The 16,560-nt window shown below is 39.1% G+C and overlaps 1 protein-coding gene across 7 annotated transcripts in view; it reads left to right on the forward strand.

The window, feature by feature from the left end:
- The window catches only part of BABAM2 (BRISC and BRCA1 A complex member 2), a 444,883-nt gene that overhangs the window by 363,581 nt on the left and 64,742 nt on the right, over nucleotides 1–16,560 (forward strand). For all 7 annotated transcript variants that reach the window (XM_032497262.1, XM_032497261.1, XM_032497260.1 and 4 more), the window contains one exon: nucleotides 1,550–1,632. In XM_032497262.1, coding sequence (XP_032353153.1) covers nucleotides 1,550–1,632 — 83 coding nt within the window. The remainder of the gene's footprint in view (nucleotides 1–1,549; nucleotides 1,633–16,560) is intronic.

Here is a 16,560-nt window from a genome sequence, read left to right on the forward strand (position 1 = left end):
AGTGGAATTTTTCATGTCTCCAAAATAGAAGAATCAACACCTCAACATTATGACTGCCTCTCGCAGGAGTCTCTAATACTTAAGAATTTTTTCAGCTTTATTTATGAGCATTTTGAGAAAGTACTTATGGTACAAATAGTGGTTAATAAATGACACCATTAGTCTTCTCATTTTTGAATAAGATTATCTTTAGTGTACATATAATTGAAAATGGAGAAGCTAACACAGTGACTTACAAAGCATACCCCGAGGGTGTATGTGCACCTCACTGCTGGTATTCAAGAAAAGTATGAAAATTGCATTGACGTTTGTTTTTAAATCTCATTTTTTGTGTACACTTTGGTGTTTTACTGATCATATGCTATAGTAATACAGTAGCACTTGTATACAGCTCCTAACCCATATACCAGCACGACCATCCACTGTACTGTATGTATAATGAAGAGGATTCTGTGCTTGGTTTTGCTCATGGGATGCAGGATCTAAAAAGTTGGGATATCAGTGTTGTAAATTAATATTGAGTAAATTACACATTCATGAAAAGAAATATAAACTGGTGAACAGGTTTATTGACTTACGTCAGAAGGTCCTAGTGATATATCAGCAGTCTTTGGGCAAATCACTTAGCCTTCGGGGCCGTAGTTCCTTAACCTTCACAATGGGTGCAACTGTTCCTTCCTACTTAAACCTGAAGGACATCAGTATTCAAGGTCTGATTGGCCTGACTCGGCCAGAGAGAAGGCGTCTCTAAGGGCAGCAAAGGCCTCCTTATGTGGATGAGGGAGAACATTATTCTTGTCCTCGCTGTGTGGTTAGTATTGTCACATTATGGTCACATCCCGCAAGCTCTCCGCTCCTGAGGGAGATGAGGGAGGTGAGCCCGCTGGAATTCTGCCCTGGCCCTTCCGCAGTCAGGAGTTGCTCTCCTTTGATGCACGAGGTGTGCATCTCCCGCCTGAACCCAGCATCTGCCCAGCCAACATTGCTACTTTGTCTTGAGCCCAGTGGGGAGATAGGGGGACACAAGAGAAAGGATGCCAGGTACTTTGGAAGAAAGTAATCTGTAATCCTGAGCTTGGTGATATTGTCATTGCTCATTTCTGTGCAGTGCCTGAGTGACAGTGAGACAGCACAGGCACTGTTCAGACAATAGAGATGTTGCCACTCAGATTTCTTATTTTGTCCTTTGGCTCATAACTAGTAACTAACATTTGCATAGAATTTTATGGTTTACCTCACTTGGTTTTCACCACTCCGTGATGAAGTTTGCAAATATTATTATTTTTGTTTTACAGATGAGGAAACTGAGGCTTCAAAGGTTAAGTGATTTGCCTGAGGTCACAATAGATAGTTAATGGTAAAGCTGTGGCTTCAACCTGGACGCTTTCATTCCAAATCCCACATCCTTCCTGTGGTAACACTCGTTTTAAATGCATCTCGGATTTAATAACCCCGACTTAATGAAGACATTCTTTACTTGGTTCCATCTCTGTTATACCTTGTTTTTATAAGGGTTTTTTGTTTGTGTGTGTATGTTTTTATTACTTAGGGGTGTCGTGGAATATGATGCAGAAGGCTTTACAAAACTCACTCTGTTGCTGATGTGGAAAGATTTTTGTTTTCTTGTACACAGTGAGTATACTTTTGCTATTAGCATGTCAGCATACATTTAAAAATGCACTAAACTGCATGTATTAATGACTGTGACAAGCTTCAGTGTCCTGACTTGGCATATTTACTGCACGGTCTTAAAGAGAAAATATCTCTAGACCAGTAGTTTTCAGTGTATGATTTTCCATTCAGGGAATGTTTGGTAATGTGTAGAGACACTTTTGTTTGTCACAATGGGTGGGGGACCAGGCGTGGCAGTTGTCATTACTGGCACTTAGTAGGTAGAGGTCAGGGATGCTGCTAAACATCCTATAATGCATAGGACAAGTTCCTAAAATGGAAAAAATTAGTGAGTACAAAATGTCAGGAGTGAAGAATTTAAGAAACCCTACCCTAGACAGATTTCCATTTTCAGAATACCTTTCCAGGATCAGGCCTCAGAACTTTTAGGATTACTCAGAACATACTGTTTTGATCATTTGGTTGTCATCCTTAGTAAGTGAAAAAATCTGTAACTTTGATAATATAATATATATGTTAAAGATGGGACAGTGTTTTAATGAATTCCTAACATGAATACTCCGTGTTTTCCACATAGTAGACATACTTAAATGCTTGTGGTATTATAGTAATCAGTCAGTCAGTAACATTGGTCCAGCTTTTGCTTAATTTGCTTAAATTTAGAGTCTCTTTTGTTTATTTCTTTGTTATTTAAGAGCCAGTGACCTCTGGTGCCAGGTTTAAGTTACAAGTCAACTATGCACTTTATTCTTTAGTAATTTGGTCTGCAAAATACCTAATCTTCCAGCCAAAGGCAGAGAAGTTCCAGTTCTCCCAAATCCAGGGAAGATTCTTTTCTTTTACAGAAAAGCAGTGGGTTCGGGTTGACTTCACTCAGTGTATGGAACTACCCTAGACCTTAACAGACCGTTTCAGGAAGCAGAGCTTTGGCCAAGCCATCAGGCAGTGTAAAGATAATGGCTTGGGGGATTTTTTTTCCCTCAGCAGATTTGCCTTCTTCGTTGGGATTGACTTAGGCTAAAATAGTTCTTAAATTAATTTGTCTTACATGACTTTGCTCCAACAGATAGTAGGAGAAGAAACTTGAAAGTGTCCATAGTGGTTGAAGGAAGAAAGCCTCTAGTGAAAACCTTACTAGGGTATAACCCACATGGAGGTAATTGAGGATTGGCTGTATGTACTTAAAAGAAGTTCTCCCTTTCTTTCAAGGTGTTTCCCAGTGATAACCACCTTGTCATGCGCGCTTCATATGAAGCTTCTACTCAATAGCTTGTTTCCCATTGGGACCATCTTTTCCAGTGCATCTGAAAAGCGCAAGCATGTTGCTCTGTGTTAACTATGTGCACAGATAAACAGAGAATTGGAGAGGGAGAGATTTTAATCTTGGATGTGCCTTCAACTAATTATATGACCTTGTTCAAATCTCTAAGACAAGCCTCCCTCTGCTTTAGTTTCCTCCTATGTCACTGGGGGCTTGGTTGTTAAGTCCCATGGAGACATCAGTAAATGAGCTTGACCTCCAGCTCAGGGCCAGGAGGAGGAGGAAGCCCCACAGTCAAGGCCTCCTGGCAGTCCCGTTTGCTCACCATTATCTGTGGCCCTATGTGCTGAGCTGCATCCTGGTGCTTCCAGCTGTCACTTTTGGTCCTGGCCCATATGTCTCATGGCTTTGGTTTTCTGTTCTGAGTGTTAATTCCTTGCTGGGCTCTCACTTCCCATTTGCCACCTCCACTTGGCCCCATCTTGATCCCAGTGATTCTCTGTCTAGCCTGGTAGCTGGACCCCAGATCCCGATTGTATGCATGATTTGTCTCTCATGACCCTGGACAGCTGCCTGGGTGATCAGTCTGGTGTGTTTCTTCTAGCCCAGCTCAGCAAGAGGGACCTATACCCTGTTGCAAATGGTAGTGGCTACGGTCAGGGTCCCCCAGAGTGGCTATGAGAGAAGGATACAGAAGGAAGGACACACAGAAGGACAGTCACAAACAATAAGTTAGATGACTGTTTCATCCAGTTTTTTTCATTCCGAAGTGGCATGAAATCTCAACTCTTTTTCCTGAAACTGATTTTGATCTCCTAGCCATGATTCCACTTTCAAAAAAGTTGAAGTCAGATCATATCTGATTTAAGGGGGAAAAATTATACTTGGCACTGATCTTCCTAACCTGTGTTTGTGCATCCAGCTCAAGGATGGTTGTTCTGGTGGTGCTGGCATGGGGGAAAACGCGCTGCCCAGCCCCTGCCAGCCCTCTTCTCAGTGCGTGCAGTGTTACAGTGCTTCTTGTCCTTTGGAAGGCCTGTTCCCCAAAGAATATTTTGTCCACAGTACCATGTGTCCAGTATTTCTTACCGCTCCCTCTCTTCGTTACTCTCTCAGTTTTCCTGTCAGACTTGTAAAAATAAGTCTCAAAGTCATATTTTCACTGAGTTTTGATCACCTTCTTCAGAAACATAGAACCCCCAGGGACTCATTAGAACACCTCTGGGGCCTTGCGGTTTGTTTAATTTATTTTTTGCAAAGTGTTTCCTCGGGCTATTAGTCCTTTCCTCCCCAAGCGATTTGTTCCTTGTCTCTTAGCATCACAGCCCACTTGGCTCTTTGGCAGATAAGACCTTGTCTGTGCATCAAGGGGCTTTGGTGCTGTTTCCTGCTCCATCTTATCTCACAGCCTGTCTTTAAATAAATTATTTCCACCCCTTTGCTTCTTTCTTGTATCTGAAATGGAGGACTTGCTCTGTCAGAGCGAAGCTTGGTGAATAATACATTTTACTCAGTTATACAGTGAAACGTCTGATACTTACCTTCTTTTGGAAGCATCTTCTTGTGTGGTCACAACCCCCAAGGGACCACTTGTTCCCTTTTTTTCTTTCCATGAAGATGGGAAGGTGAATATGGAGTGGCAGAGACTTAATGATAGAACGTTGCAGTGAGTTACTCTGAGATCCCAAGAACATGGAAAAGAAAGGAGGAAATGCCTAGAGATGAAGCCAGTCTTGTGTGGCTGGCTCACTACTCCACGGAGATTGAAGATGTGGCAAGACACCAAGTAACGTCTCTGCTCTCCCCACCCTCTGCTCTGCCCAGGCCCGGGAAGACGACTCAGGAGGGCAGGTGCTGGCAATAATTCTGAGCATCTTGGATGCTAGAGGAAAGAGGCACTCCTCTCTTAAGGCAGATGGCTCTGACCTCAGGCTTTGCCAGAGTGTGCGGAAGCAAGAACGCCCTACAGGGAACCATTGTGCATATTCTAGGACCTCTCAGGAGACACCACAACTTCCTGGCATTCTGGCAGTTCCAGGAGTGGGCTGTGGCCATAATTGTGGCCATGGAGCATTTCCCTCCATTTATTCCTTCTTTCCTTCCTTTGTTCATGATCAGCATCTCACGTGATTTGAAACCACAGCAGGGTTATTCAGAAACTGTTTTCAGGAAGGTTTCCTGGTCATCATCTAAGAATTACTTGTAGTGGTTATGTAGGTAATTCTGTATTTACCAGGCTGTTTTTACCTCCAGAGGTAGATGCTGTGTAAGCCAGCAGCTTTTCAGAATGCTGGGTGACAAGAGAACCAGCTAGCAAGACACAGTAACACAGAACAAATGCAAGCTCTGGGGAAAACTGGCTCTTTTTCGTGGGCCCCAGTCAGCTGCACAGGAAGGAGTGCAGCTGCCTAAGGTCGCAGGGTTGCTGCTTGGAAGGGGAGGGTACTGAGGTTGTGACTTCCAAGGCAGGTGAGAGCCTGTGACTGCATGAGAAGCTGTCTTTTCCCACCACCTGTAACTTCTTGGTAAATGACCCTTTGAGTCATCCAGCCTGGACCCTAGGCCTTACCCCTGGCAAAATACCTGTTAGATCAAATCTGACCATTTTAGCTGTTCCGTTTCATTTTTTTCTCTTTTCTACCCCTATCCCAATCAATTTGACCAATTCAACTGAGTTCTAAGTTTACTGAGAACCTGCTGTGTGCTCAGTACTGTGCTAGGGCCCCACGGGATATAAGTAAATAACTCAGGCCTGACCTTAAGACACTTAGAGTCTAGCACTCGGGTTGGCTGGCTACAGCCTATAGCCAAACTCCACCCTCAGCCTGTTTTATACGGCCCTTGAGCTAAGAATGGTTTTTATGTTTTTAAAGGGTTGTTAGGGAAAAAGAAGAAGAATTTGCAACAAAAATGGTAAAGCTTACAATTTTTACTCTTTGACTCTTTACAAAAGAAGTATGCCAACCCCTGGTCTAATTAATGAGAAAAGAGATCAGATAAAAGTGGAGTACAATAATGCGCATTTTTTAAAGAGATATTTTGTGAGCTTGCCTATTGTATGCAAGGTACAAAGTAATCTATGACACAGAGAGAATTTCATATGTTATATACATAAGCGAGAAATAGAAAAAGACAGAGACCCCCTCCCTAACAGGGTTTAATGAGAGAGACAAACAATAAAAAAGTAAGCTGGCAAATATGTAAATTACAAATTATGGTGACAGATACCATAATGGAACGAAACAGGGGGCTGTGAAAGAGGCTAAGGGGGCAGCTGTTGTTAAGATGGTCAGGGAAGCCATCTCATAGGAGGTGACATTTCAGCTGAGACCTTAGTGAGCAGCCATTCAGATTCAGGGAGGAGATTTCCCGGAAAGAAGTCAGCTTGTGCATAGAGCTACAAAAGTAGCAAAGAGCTTTGCATGAGCTAGTATGGCTGGAGCACAGTGAGCAAGGAGAGGGTCATATAAGAGAAGTTAGAAAGAGTATCAGGGCCAGATCAGATGGTGCCTCACAGGCCGTAGGTATCAGGATTAAGGAGTAATAGACACTTGAAAGACTATAGTTTAAGTAAGACAGAAGTTTGTTTATTTTTTGCATATAAATAGGCAATCCAGGGCTGGAATGACAGATCAAAAGGTCACATAGGACCCAGGTTTCTTCAAGCTTTAAACTCTGTCATCCCTTGGGTGTGGCTTTCTTGCTTACAGCACAAGAAAGCTGTTGGAGCTCCAGCCATCACATCCATAATCCAGGTAGCAGAACAGAAAAAAGATAGAAGAAGGATATAAATTTCTCATTTATTGAGACTTTCAAGAAGTCTCTTGTGCCACTTACAATTACATGTCACTGTTTCAGAACTTAGTTCTTATAGCCTCAACATGTGAGCTAGGGCCGACTGGGAAATTTGTTCTTTAGCTGGGGCAGCAAATGTCCAACTAAAAATCAGAGTTCTCTTAACTTGAGTGAGAAAGAGAATGGCTATTTAGTAAGTAACTAACTACAAGTCTCTTTCAAATAAAGACAGGGAGTTTAGATTTTATCTAGGTCAAGTTTCCATCAGAAAGCAGATGGCACATCACATGGGTCACTAGGGAGAAGTCAGTGAGAAGACTGTGTTCAAATGTGTGGACAGAGTTAAAGAAAACCAAAAGGGATGATTAGCAGCAGCAAGGAGTCATGACCTTCCCTAGGACTGTGTAGGCAAGAGGAGAGTGGTTACAGAAGCTGGAAAGAGCCATAATAGCTGGAGCTGTAGGAAGGGGTTCCCTGGCAGGAGCTGGGCAGGGCCTTTGGTTGAGGAATGTAGCTACTATTCATCTATAGCCGTGCAGGAAGGGGTATTTCTCCTTTCAGTTCCATCAGTTTTGTTGTTAGGTACATGTACATTTATAATTGTTACATTTTCTTGTTGTATTGGCCCTTTTATCATTATGGAATTATCCTCTTTGTCTATAGTGATATTTCTTTTCTTAAAGTTTATTTCATCCATTATTAATAACCCATCCCAGCTCTATTATGCTTATTATTTGCTTGATATACCTTTTCCATCCCATTGCTTTCAACCTTTTTTTTTTTTTACCTTTAAATCTGAAGTGTGTCTCTTGTAGATAACATATGGTTGTGTTTTGCCTTTGTATAATTTAAGCAATCTCTGCTGTTTTATTGAAAAGTTTAATCCATTGGCATTTAATATAATTATTGGTATGGTTGGATTTGGGCCTGCCATTTTGGTGTTTGTTTTCTGTTTGTTCTCTGACAAAAACATTCCTTTTTTGTTCCTGTTTTACTGCCTTACTTTATGACAAACAAATGTTTTTAGTGTACCACTTTAAGTTCTCTGTTGATATTTTTAGCTACCTTTTTTGGAAATTTTCTTAATGGTTTATTCTAGAGATTACAGTATGCATCTTTAACTTGACACAGTCTACTTTACATTAATAGTGACTTAATTCTGGTAAAATATAACAACTTTGCTCCTTTCCCTCCTCCTTGTCTGTGCTATTATTGTCATATATATCACATCTGCATTTGTCATAATATAAACACAACAATACAGCTTTTTCTGTTATTGCTATAAACAGTTTTACATTTTCAAAAGAAATTAGAAGGAAATAATTTTCTTTGTATTTTGCTCTGTCCATGATTTCCAGTAGGTCTTAGTAGGACTTCAATTGCTCTGTTACTCCATGATCATGGTTGTTATAGTGGCTGCAGGAGGACGTGGCAGGGTTCATTCGGTCTAGCCGATGATGAGTTTCTTGCTCTGATTTTTTTTCTTTATTTTAAATAATTAAACTTCACACAGATTTCTTCATATACTTCTTTTGGCATTTGTTTTTATCTGTCTCTCTTTCCATTTATCCATTCATTCATTAGCTTTAAGTTTATATTAAGTCCAGGAAACAGTTGTTTTGCTTTACAGAGAGCTCCCTTTCTGGTAAGACTTTTTTTTTTTTTTTTTTTTTTGAAGCTAGAGGAAATTGACAACTGTAGACTAATTCTGCTAGTCATTTAAATAATTCTTTCCTCATAGGCCTGTAATCAAGGCCAATAAGCTGGAAATCAGGACAGCTTTTGAAACTAAGTAAAAATCAGAGGCTTCTGTTTATTGTTGCAAATGCCCCTTCCAAGCTCTGACTGTGTCAGGCTGTGTGATTGCTGGCATAACCAAGGAAATTATTTGCATTGATGTATCACTGTCATTTCACCACTCAAAGGCAAAGCTGTCAAAGCAGCAGCCACTCAGTTGCTGAGCAAAGTGGTGTGGACTCATCTCTTTGCCAGAGAAACAATGTCTTATAGAATATTTAGCAGCAGCAAGCAAGATGGCTGCTAGATAATTCAGCAGAACCAAAACTGTGGCTTCTCAAATCTGCTTACTTTTTGCATACAGATCCCATTTTTATATAAGTAAATAGGTTGAAGAGTAAATCAGAATCAACAAAGTGATTAAAATTTGGAACCACGATGATACATATTAGAATTCATTCCAAACCAAATTTATAACAGGTGTAATACTATTTTAGAATTAATATATTTAGCTCAGATCAGGTGTGTAGAAAGCTTTGTGATTTAATTTTTATCCTTTGTAGTAGTAATAATAACTACCAAAGCAGCAGGAACTAAAATTGGTTATGAACAAAAAGTGAGACCCAATCAGTTCTCTGCACTGTTCAAAATGATAAATATATATATATGTGAAGAGAAAAGAAAATCTACTTTCTAAATGCCTTTTTGCTTTGATTATGAGAACTTCAGTGTCTTTTAGATACTTTAAACATTTTGGTTAATTTTTATCCTGGACTTCCTTGAAAGTGGTTTAGCTCTGCTAGGCAAAGTGGTTTTCATCTTTTGATTACACACACAAACACTCCCTGTTCACGGTTTACAACTCAAATAGCGCCAGTCCTTTAGCAACCACTGTCACTATTTTGATTCAGATTGAAACTTCTGTTTCGTGTTTAGAGTCTACTTCCAGAAAGTCTTTTTTTTTTTTTTTCTTTTTTTTTTTGTAAGTTCAGACGTTGGTTGAGAATTCATTTCATTATTTCCACTGGGAATATTCTCTTTATTCTAATACCTTGTGAGACCTTTTCAGTGACCTTAAAGGACTTCTTATAAGGAAAAAGGTTGTAGATTAGATACACAGTACCATACAGTGATTTTTTTCCCTGTATACCCTCTTATATGTGTTGTATGATTCTTTTCAACTGTAATTATGGAATTAAAGTAATTGCTAAAGTGAGTTTATCTGATTAAAGAAAGGTCATGAAAACTCGGTGATTTTGACTTAAAAACGTATGCAGCTGCTTTGAAGTTAACAAATTGTCACCCAGGAAGGTACCAAACTCAATGAAAGAAAGGAAGTTTTTTACAAAGAGTAACTTTTGTGGTGTCACTCTCTTTCCGTGTAACCTTCTCTTAGAGTTAGTTTTAAAGTATTATTGAAACATGAGCATTATTTTGGAGTAAAACGTTTGCTGTTGTTGAAGATAATAGTTATGGTAATAATAGTTAACAGATAGTAAGTGCATACCATGCTTCAGATACTGTTGTCAGTACTTCGCATATGTATATAGTTTTTAATCCTCACAGCATCCTTCTGAGGATAGTTACTAGTAATGCCCCATTTTACAAATGACAAAACTGTGGCACAAAAAGAGTAAATCTATTATTCACTGTGAGCAGAGTTAAGATTTAAGTCCAGGAACTGATTCCAGAGCCCATGTGCTGAACTGCATTACTATAATGCTTCAGGTCATTGGTTGGCAATATCCCCAAGTATGTGATGAAAGCTGAAAGCCTTTGGAGTTTGACAGAGAACCTGGAAGCCCCAGGAGCAAAAGTAGGGGGGTCGGTGTCCATCCACGCACTTGGAGATATGAGTGCACTGTCTCCTCCTTCAGGAGCATGAGTGGACATCTCACCAAAGACATTACTGATCTGAAGGCAGTGAGGCCTGAAGCTGGCTTCACTTTTCAGTGGTGGTGACAGGTTGTCCAGCTGTGATTTCCTGTCCAATGGCACAAACATATTGGCTCAAGTAGGGTTTCACTCTGTAGCCACAGAAGAAGCAAAACTAAGTGGCTTAATGAAAGAACTACCAGCTCCTGCTGATCAAAAACTAGTTTTAACCTGTTTAGACATAGTGAATGTGGTCAGTTGTAATGGTTCATTATATGAAGTCCATGCAAGCTTACAAAGTCAAATGCTGTGTGAGCCAAATAGACAGCATAATTGTGGGAGTAGCCCAGGATCCCAGACAAGAGGGAGTGGTAAGTACTGTGACCAGCTACGTGCTCCTTTACGTGATTTTGATTTTTTTTCTTAAAGAATACAATCCAAACATTTTTGTTAGCTGGATCTATCCTGATAGTTTTTTAAAAAACACTTTTTAATAAAAATTTCAAACGAACACAACAATAGAGAGAAGAATATAATGAGCCCCCCAGCCCCTGTAACCCATATTGCAGTTTTGTCTACCTTGTTCCTTTTTTCTTTTTAATTTTCTGGAATATTTTGAAGCAAATGTGAAATATTACTTCACCTCAAAGTAATTTAGTGTGCAACTCTAACAGATAAGAATTTTTTTAAAAGGTGTATCGAAAATAACATTACTACACCTAATTTTTTATATCATCTAATTCCCAGTCTATGTTCAAACTTCCCTGTTTGTCTCAAACATACTTTTTTTTCACAATTGGCTGTTCAAAGCAGGATCCAAACAAGTCAGGACCTGTAAATCTTGACAATATTTCTTTAGAATAGAAGAGATGTGGACCCAAATAATGGATATCACCACCCGTTTTTCTTCCCCATAATTTAGATAAGAAAGTAAGGAGTGAAATCATTGAAAGCATCACTTCACCCATGGGCCTATAGAAATCAACTTCTCAAATTAGTAGACCACCTTACAGTTTCAAAGCACTTTTAATGATCTCATTTACAATATGAGCAATCCATCTCTATGCCAATTTTGAATAAAATTCTTAGCACTTCAATGAATGGTTAGAGGTCAGGGGTTTTTAATACTTTCTGTGCCAAAGACTCTTTTGGTGAACCCTATGGATCCATTCTTCACACAGTGTTTTAAAGTGCATAAAATAAAATACATAGTACTACAAGGAAGCCAATTATGTTAAAATACTATTATCACATTTTTAAAAAATAATTATGTAGAGATATAAGAGCTTCTTTATAATATCTTAAATAACAATATTCATGGCAAATCTAATAACCACTGCAACTTTGAAATAGTGGTGAGCATAAAGAATATTTGGAGATATGAGCAACAACTGCAATGTGATATAAAAATGTTTGAGATTTCTATTGATAACAAAGTCAAGGTACTGCTAACATGGCTACAGGTGGCTGCCTGCATTCATAATTAGAGGAAATGCTAAATTTTCAGCTAAAGGTAGGGAATATAAAGATATACATTTTTTCATGCAAATTCCCAGATGCCCTGAATTTCATCCAAGAACCCTTGTGGAGGGGGAGGAGGTAAAAGGAGATTCATGGACCTCAGATTAAGAATCTCTGAAAACTCCCTGTATTACAGAGGTAGGATGTGGCTGAGTGCCTGGCTCAAGGCCATGCATAATGTTAGGGGAAGAAGAGGACTAGAAACCGGGTTTCTTAAGTCCAATTATTCTTCCTATGTTTGAATGGTTGACTTCGAAGATACTAAGACAGGTAAGTATTTTTACAAATTGTGTATGTTCAGTATTATATTGCTGACATCTTAACACTACCCTGAAGAACTGAGTAATGTTCAGCATAAGGAAAATGCTAGAAAGTAATGCTCAGATTTAAGGTTGAAAGACTTTTCCATTTGCATATTGTATGCTTCGTAATTGTATAAATTCAACTTTCATACACGGGACATATTTTTTCCATCTTTTTTTGAGATATAATTTACATATAGTAAAATTCACCCATTTTAAGTGAACGCTTAAGTGAATTTTGGCAACCTCAAATAGTCATAGCACCACCATCAAGACATGGAACATTTTCGTCACCCTGAGAGTTTCTCATGTGCCTTTGCCTTTGATCCCATCCCTTGACTTCCAGCCCCGTGTGTCCATGGACCATTTTCTGTTATATAGTTTATTCTATTATAGCATTTCATAAAAATGAAATCATAAAGAATATAGCCTTTTATATCTTATTTCTTTTACAATTCTTTGTGTGGACATATGTTTTTATATCTCTTGGGTAAAAACCCCGAAGTGGGAATGCTGGATTATATGGTAAACATATGTTTAACTCAGTAGCATACAGCCCTATTGTTTTCCAGTGGCTGTAACTTGTTACATTCTCACTAAAAATGTATGAGACTTCAGTTCTTCCACATCCTCTCCAACACTCGCTGTTATCAGTCTTTATAATAATGTGTGGTAGTATCCCATCATGGTTTTAATTTACCATTCCCTAATGGCTAGTGATGTTGAGCATCTTTTCATGTGCTTATTTGCCAAGTAAGTTATGTTGTGAAGTGTCTGTTCAAATTTTTTTTCTATTTTTTAATTGGATTGTCTTATTTTTAAGTTATGAATTCTTTATATATTTTGGATACAAGTCCTTTGTCAGTTATATGTTCTGCAAATGTTTTTTCCCAATCAGTGGCTTGGCTTTTCACTTTCTTAACTGTGTCTTTCAAAGAGTGAAAAATTTAAATTTTGATTAAGTCTGTTTTATTACTTGTTAATTTTAGGGACCATGCTTTCTGTGTTTTTCTTAAGAAATTCTTGCCTAATCTAGTTCAATAAAAATTTCTGCATTGTTTTCTTCTAAAAAGATTATCGTTTTAGCTCTTAAATGTATGTCTGTGATCCACTTCAAGTTAATTTTTGTGTATAGTATGAGGTAAGGGACATGGTTCTTTTTCTTTTTTTGTATACTAATATCCATTTGTTCAGCACTCTTTGTTGAAAAGACTGTCCTTTCCTCATTGAATTACCTTGGCACTTTTGTCAAAAATCAATTGACCATATAAGCGTGGATCTATTTCTGTACTCTGTATTATGTTCCATTGATCAATGTGTATGTACTTTCATTATATAGTAGTCTTGAAATCAAGTAGTGTAAGTTCTTTAACCTTGCATTTCTTTTTTCAAACTGTTTAGGCTGTTTAGAGCTTTTACTTTTCCATACAAGTTTCATTTTAGATTGAGCTTGTCACTTTTTTCACAAAGAAAGGACGATTGGGATTGCACTGAATCTGTAGCTCAGTTTGGGGAGAATTACCACCTTAGAAATATGGAATCTGAATCTTTCAATTCATGAACATGGTATATGTTTCCATTTATTTAGATCTTCTTTAATTTTTGTTAGCAGTGTTTTATAGTTTTCAGTATTCAGGTCTTGTACATCTTTTGTTAAATTAATTCCTAAGTCTATTTTAAGCTATTGTTAATGGAGTTATTTAAATTTTGATATTCTAATTGCACATTGTTAACATCTAGACATAGAACTGATTTTTGTATGTTGAAAATTATATACAAATTTAGTATGTAAATTTGTAGATTTCTTAGAATTTTATGCACGCAATACAGATTATCTTCAAATACAGTTTTACTTCATTTCCAATGTATATTTCCTTCCTTCCTTCCTTCCTTCCTTCCTTCCTTCCTTCCTTCCTTCCCTCCTTTCTTCCTTTCTTCCTTTCTTTCTTCCTTCTAGTGGCCTCCAGACCTGACCTATGCAATAATTATACTCATTTGTTTGTGGATTTAGTCCTTTATTCATCAAGTATTGAACACCCTCTTTGGTTCAGGCACTCTGAAGACTCTAGGGGTACCAGGATGAATACTGCCTATTCTGGAATGGCTCAGTGTAGTGAGGAAGATAAAGATGTAAACGCAGTGAAACATTTAAACTGCAATGCTAGGCGTACTCCAGATGTTATGAGAACACAGAGAAGGGGCATCCAGCCCAGTAGGACAGGAGGGCTGTAAGAACATTTCAGACAGAGAGGCTAGCATAAACAGAAGCCGTGAGGGAAGACATAGCAGTACATAGAGGAACTGTAAGTGGTTTAGAACCTCTCTAATGTACAATGGATCCTGGGGACTGTCAGAGATTGAGAGTCCGCCAGAGCCCAGAAGTCAGAGAGCGTGGTATTCCTGGCCGATGAGTATGGACTTTATCCTGAGGACAGCAAGAAGTTACTGACGAGTACTCACTAGAGAAGGGGCATTTATTTGCTTTTTTTTTTTTTTTAAGGATTATTCTGGTATTATGTAGAAGGTGATTTGGAATGTGAACCTAAAAAGATAGTTTAGGCAAAAGATGATTAGACCTAAGCTAGAGCAGTCATCATAGGGATGAAGAGGAAGAAAAGATTTCAAGAAATACGTCAGAAGTAAAACAGGCAAAACTTAGTAACTGATCCCAGACATGTGAAGGACTGAGAAGTAGGGTGCCCAGTTTCTTCCATAGGTATCTAGATAACCAACAGTGCCGTCATTTGGAGCAGGGATTATGTTAGGAGGAGCCGATTTGGAAATGCTGAACCCAGTCTGGGATGTGTTGAGTTTTATGAGCCCCTGGATATCCAGGTGAAGATCCAGTGAGTGAACGTTTACATGGGACAGATGTGTGGGGGAGGTTCTCACCAGCTTAACCTGGAATCCATCCCAACCTATAAAGTCCTGGTCGTCCCCAGTTTGGATGATTCAGAACAATTTGGCCTGAGTGAACCTTCAGCAAAAGGGTGCAGTCATACTTCACACTGGACAGGGAACTGGTTTGGAGCTTGAAACCCTGCTGCTAACTTTTTCCTTCCCTAAAGGTGGTCCAAATTCTTGACACAACCTGACCTAGAATGAACCGACAGAGGCTTTGGGGGAGTGACTTCTGGGTTGAGAATGACCCTTGGCTAAATTTAAGCCCTTGCCTTTAGATAGGTGAGGATGAAGGGAATGTCAAAATACAATTAAAAGGGCAAATACTGTATAATTCTACTTATGTGAGGTACATAGAGTAGTCAACGTCATAGAGACAGAAAGTAGAATAGAGGCTACCAGGGAGTGGGAAGACAGGGGATGGGGGAATTACTGTTTAGAAAGTTTGGGAAGATGAGAAAAGTTCGGGAGATGGTTGTTGGTGATGCTTGCACAACGTGAGTGTCCTTAATGCCACTGACCCATATGCTTAAAAATGGTTAAAATGGTAAGTTTTATGTTCTGTATGTTTTACCACAATTTTAAAAATGAGCAAATAAAAAAATTAATTAGAAGGCAAGCGTCTTATTGACAGCATTTTTTCAGTCTCAGTTAACCTGGTATTTTTTTCTTTAATTTATTCTCACTTAGAGGTTATTAAGATGATAAGAAGTGACCTCTAGTGATAGGTGATGATAATAATAATAACATTAACAATAATAATGCCATTGTTGTAAATAATATCATTTACTGAATGCTCATTATGTGAAAAGTGCTGTGCTAAGTGCTTTACATTCCTAATTCCATAGGATTCCCTCAACAGCCCTACCAGATGGCTACTTATCCCACTTTCTATAGTAGAGGGAACTAGGTCACCTCGAAATGAACTTGCCAGAAGTCCCGTAGCTAGTAGTTGAACTTAGACCTTTCCAGAACTCTTGTTCTCAGCAACTCACTAAAGCTTTCCAGGCCACGTGCCGGGACACACTGCTGGGTTGGGAATAGGCTAGATACTGACCACTTCAGTCCTTGGAGAAGCTGGGCCCCATGGTCGGCGACCTCTGCCGGCCTCACACATTACCCCCACCTATCATAAAATCATAGCGCTTTCTGGTCCATGCTATGATTTGAACGAGGTTGAGGGGCACAGTACGATACTATATTGCCTCTTCTGAAACAGTTAATAGACTCTAGGTATGTGTGTGGTTAGGAGAATTCCAAACCCCAGTGTACATGATGGGCACGAATCCTAAGTCTTAGTTCTCATCTGTAAATGAGTTGCTCCTCCCAGTGTTACTTCTGATGCTCCCAATTCTGTCTCTGAATCTGTCTCTTTGTACTGTGAGTCTTTTGAACTCTCCTGAGTGTTGAAAAGGTGGATTAAGGGTTCCCTGTCTCCAGGGAAACCATAGTACCTGCCGGTGATCAGTAAACTTTGCATACAGGTGAGCCTAGCAAAGATAATTACCAAACGAATCTATCCATGTGATTGAGGCC

Source organism: Camelus ferus, chromosome 15 (assembly GCF_009834535.1).
Source record: "Camelus ferus isolate YT-003-E chromosome 15, BCGSAC_Cfer_1.0, whole genome shotgun sequence".
In the NCBI taxonomy this organism is placed as follows: Eukaryota; Metazoa; Chordata; class Mammalia; order Artiodactyla; family Camelidae; genus Camelus; species Camelus ferus.